General features: G+C 40.2%; 1 protein-coding gene across 1 annotated transcript in view; it reads right to left on the bottom strand.

Moving 5' to 3' along the window:
* The window catches only part of LOC107103746 (kalirin-like), a gene marked incomplete at its 3' end in the record, with an annotated part of 72,886 nt that extends 69,094 nt beyond the window's left edge, over positions 1-3,792 (bottom strand). Inside the window, exons 1-4 of the mRNA XM_015403560.1 lie at positions 3,574-3,792; positions 2,992-3,165; positions 2,825-2,908; positions 2,619-2,750 (exon numbers count right to left, since the gene is read on the bottom strand). Of these exons, the coding sequence (XP_015259046.1) occupies positions 2,619-2,750; positions 2,825-2,908; positions 2,992-3,165; positions 3,574-3,726 (543 nt within the window). The remainder of the gene's footprint in view (positions 1-2,618; positions 2,751-2,824; positions 2,909-2,991; positions 3,166-3,573) is intronic.
* Positions 3,793-4,103: the final 311 nt, after the last annotated feature.

Here is a 4,103-nt window from a genome sequence, read left to right as displayed (position 1 = left end):
GCGTTGAGGACTAATGCCTCCTCACTTGGGTTGTGCACGCTAACCCATGTGCCATCAAAGCGCGCCCATTAGAGAGCAGTTTGTCTTCAATTGATTCACCCCTCTAAATCTATTATGAAGAAAACAGATAAACAGTGAACACATCTATTTTATTCAAACTTTTTTTTTGGTATTTGAAGTTTCAGGAGGCACCAGCAGCAAGAATCAGAAAATGGTTCTAGTAAAGAACCCTCAGTGGAAGCTTAAGAGGTTCTGCAGGTGTATACCATTTGGGAGTTGAGGATTCATAGCAGCAGCCAGTATAGTTGCAAACTGCTAATAAATAAGAAGCCAAATAAATGGAAATGTTTCACATTGGCTTTCTTAAACTGTTTCTAAACATGGAAAACATTAGTGTGTGATTAATTTAACCATAATTAGAACTGCTTTTAACACTGAACTACAACATTATCTTATATAATCAACATAATGGGAAGGACTCTACAGGTTGAGAACAGTACTGCCCCGCAAAAAAAAGGAAAAAAGATAAAAAAAAAAAAAAAAAGTTAAATTTCCAAACCAGAGATGACCTTAACTGTCTGCAACGATCAGACCAACAGAGCAAAAACATTAAACCTCGTCACACAGAGCATCAATGGGTGCATGTTCAGGTTCATCACGTCTGATGGCGCTTCTGTCACAAACCGGTGAGAGTTTCTATCATTGTTATTCTGTGGACAGTTTTACCAATAAGGCTGATAAATATATTCTGCTGCAACACATTTCTCTTCTTGTTTGATTTCTTTAAGCATCTGGAATAGACTTTGATGCAGTCTATAAATTAAAAGCTAATTATTTTACAGGATAATTAACTTTGATTGTAAATAATCAGCCAACGACAACTCTTAATTCTTTTTATTACTATTCTCTTACTGAATTGACTTGATGTTGATTTAATTATGGAGGATATAGGATATTAGAGTAGATGAAGTTGCTGAATAGCTGATTGCTGGTGTAATCCATCAGGCTTTTTAACATAAACCCTGAAGGTGAGATGATATAAGAGCCCAAAACAAAGAAAAAATTCCCTCTTTGATTGTTTTAATTATTCAGCTCTATAAAAATACTGAATAAATCATTCACTGAATCCAGAAGATATCTGAAAGTCAGACTCTGACATCATACAGGTAGTAATAGCTTCTACATACAGTATTTCTATTCAGTACACGTTCAGGAGGGGAAAGATTTTAAGGTGTCATAGATAAACAGTGAGGGTAACTATGGTAGCTTTAACCGCTATTAGATAGTGTGTAAAGTATAGCTATAAACATCATCAGATTGTAGAACTGTTTTTAAACACATAAAAAAAATTCCCAATCAGCTTCATTTTCAGTTTTCCATGGATTTATGTTTTCTTTAAATGAATAAAATGTACTAAACAGCGGAGCGTCACAGTACATTGACGACATCATGGCGTCCATACTGAGGGGCTTCACTGTCCATGGCTGCAGACAGATAACTGATCGTTAAATGAAATCCCTTTCCACAGGAATATATCTGCTGGTAGAGCGCCAGCTCGCTGATGACACATTAAAACATCTTTTTCCCCAAAGATGATGCCGGATGGTTCCGCTGCACGCTGCTAATATGTTAATGTACCATTAAGAGTTTTAACCCATTCCATTACGTCCACCTTTCTTTGCATTTTGCTACATTTCAATTAGTCATTAGCATTCAAATGTTATATTAGATTTATTCTTTTATCCTTGGCATTTCATTGTATATTCTTCCTACAGCGTTTGCCTGATGTACGGAAAATCTGGCAAAAACACTGGCATACATTGGATAAGTTATAAGCATGGCAAGTATGTATGCTCAAAATTTCCTGAGGTATGCCAGCGTATGCTTATACTTGGGGCATAAGATACGGGTAAGCTATCTTATCATTGACATATGTGTAAGTTACTAATTAGTCGTGGCGTCTAGCTTATCCAAAAACCTATGAGTAACTTATGCGTAACTTATCAAGAACGTGTTCCAGACGACCGCTAAACGCGTTTCTAACTTAGAGCTACCCTATAATGGCGTATTGGCAGCGTTTTGGTATAAAACGCTGCCAATACGCCGTTATACAGGGGTTTACAGGAGGAAACTGTCTTTTTTTTTTATTTATCTTTTTTTTTTGTTGTTGAGCGGTAAACAGCAGCTAGGTTGATACCGCGATCAAATACATCTTTTTATGCAGGCCGGGCACATTGCTCCCCCCTCAGGACAATGGCTTTTGACATTATGCTGCCGTGGGTTATGCATAAGTTAGGCTGTTGGTCATAAGTTCTGGACTTGATATGAATACTCTAAGTATACGCCCAAAATAAATAAAATACATAGAAAGTTCAGAATATTCCAGCGTTTTAGAAGATTCTGGGAATGCAAGCATACGCTGGCTAAATCGGCAAGGTGTGACAGGACTCTCACTTGCTTCAGAAAAAGATTTGTTACATGACATCATCTGTTTCCCGGGACATTTAAATATTTATTTATTTTGTTTTCCCATAGCTTCATGAGCAGAAGGTGCAGTACATCTGCCTGTAGGGGATTTACACCCAGCTCAGGGATTTTTGCTGGAGGAGGAGTCCTACCTTTGGCACCAGGCTCTGAAAGTCAGCAGAACCTGAGATGCAGTTCCTTCCAGAAAATCCATCACTGGATCGAATGCACTGAAGCAACCGCTGGCCCTCGCGGTCCAACTCCTCCACTGGAGCCTTTAGTACCTGTACGGGTGTTCAGGAGAACTTTAGTAAACATGTAGAATATTACTTTATCTTAGGAGGTACAGCTCTGTCACCTTTTTCTTCAGCTGTGTGTGCTCCTCTATTAACCGCCGGGATCCTTCTACATCCGCAGGAAAGTCCTTTTTGGACAAAAGCTCCTGTCAGACAAAAAAGACTTTTGTCATTTTGAAAAATAAGCTGCTTTTAATTATTTTATCTGTCTGAATTGTTAGCAGCGTACTTGTAGGTCCTCCAGTCTAGACAGCAGGTGAACAGCATTGGACATGAACTCTTCTAACGACACCCTCAGCTCCATCCACTCCTCGTGGTTGTAGTCCAGAGAGCCTTCAAAGTCTTCAGTTAGCTGTGAAGGGTCCACCAGTTTGGCCAAACCTTCCACTGACACCATGCTGGTCTGCTCGTACAGACAGGAGGACAAACATCAGGGACAAAACATCACTACATTCCACATACTGGAGCTAAAGGATGACCTTAAACTCTACCTCACTGAGGGGGAATGATCTGGTTTGGATGTGAAGGGATGCATACTCTATGCAAACAGTTAGGGTGTAAAGACCTGAACTGAATGGTTTGTGTACGACTTTCTAATCCCTGATACGATTATTTTTCCATGTCACACTGACTGTGTATAGAGAGGTAGGTTGGGCAGATCTGTGCAGACTCTGTTTACTTCGGTCTCTGTGCTATACACAAATTAAAACAGTTTCCCACATTTGACTTGGACAGTTAGGATAAGTTATAAAAGATAAATATATAAATATAAAAAATACCAACGCGTATACTAACAGCTAATCCATCTAACCTCAAAGGAGAACTTTGCACTGCCGAAGTTGGTCTTCTGCTTCTGCCAGAAGTTGTCTGGTTTTATGATGAGAGCCACACAGATTTCTGCTGGGAAATACTCCTGCAGAGTCTTTAGCAGAGGCTTGATCAGCTCCCACTTTGATCCACGCATGTCGATGATGACGGTGAATCCTCGTTTACAGACGTCTTCGCTGATGGGAGAAAGAGAACCAACATGCAGGTGAGAGAGGACCACAGGGTGAGAAACCAAGCAGGAGAGGATATTCTGCAATAGATGGACGACCTGATAGGCAGCATCAGACCAGAGCAGCTTTGACCAAAACAGGACGTATTTTCTTTGTTTTATTTAACAACGTTTCACTTTCATCAGAAGGCTTCTGACCCCGAAATCCCACATGCTCCGCTCCGCGCCGCTGTGCTCCAGACCGCCTGTTCAAAGCAAAGGCTGTGCTGTTCCTCCAGTCTTTCTCAGCTCCGACTTCCTCAGAGCTCAAGGGGAGCATGCGCTATTTTATTATTAAATTCATA

The sequence above is a fragment of the Cyprinodon variegatus genome, unplaced genomic scaffold (assembly GCF_000732505.1).
Source record: "Cyprinodon variegatus isolate N-32 unplaced genomic scaffold, C_variegatus-1.0 Scaffold1520, whole genome shotgun sequence".
NCBI lineage: Eukaryota > Metazoa > Chordata > Actinopteri > Cyprinodontiformes > Cyprinodontidae > Cyprinodon > Cyprinodon variegatus.
Note: the sequence above shows the minus strand (reverse complement) of the source record. Positions and strands in the feature narration are given on the sequence as shown.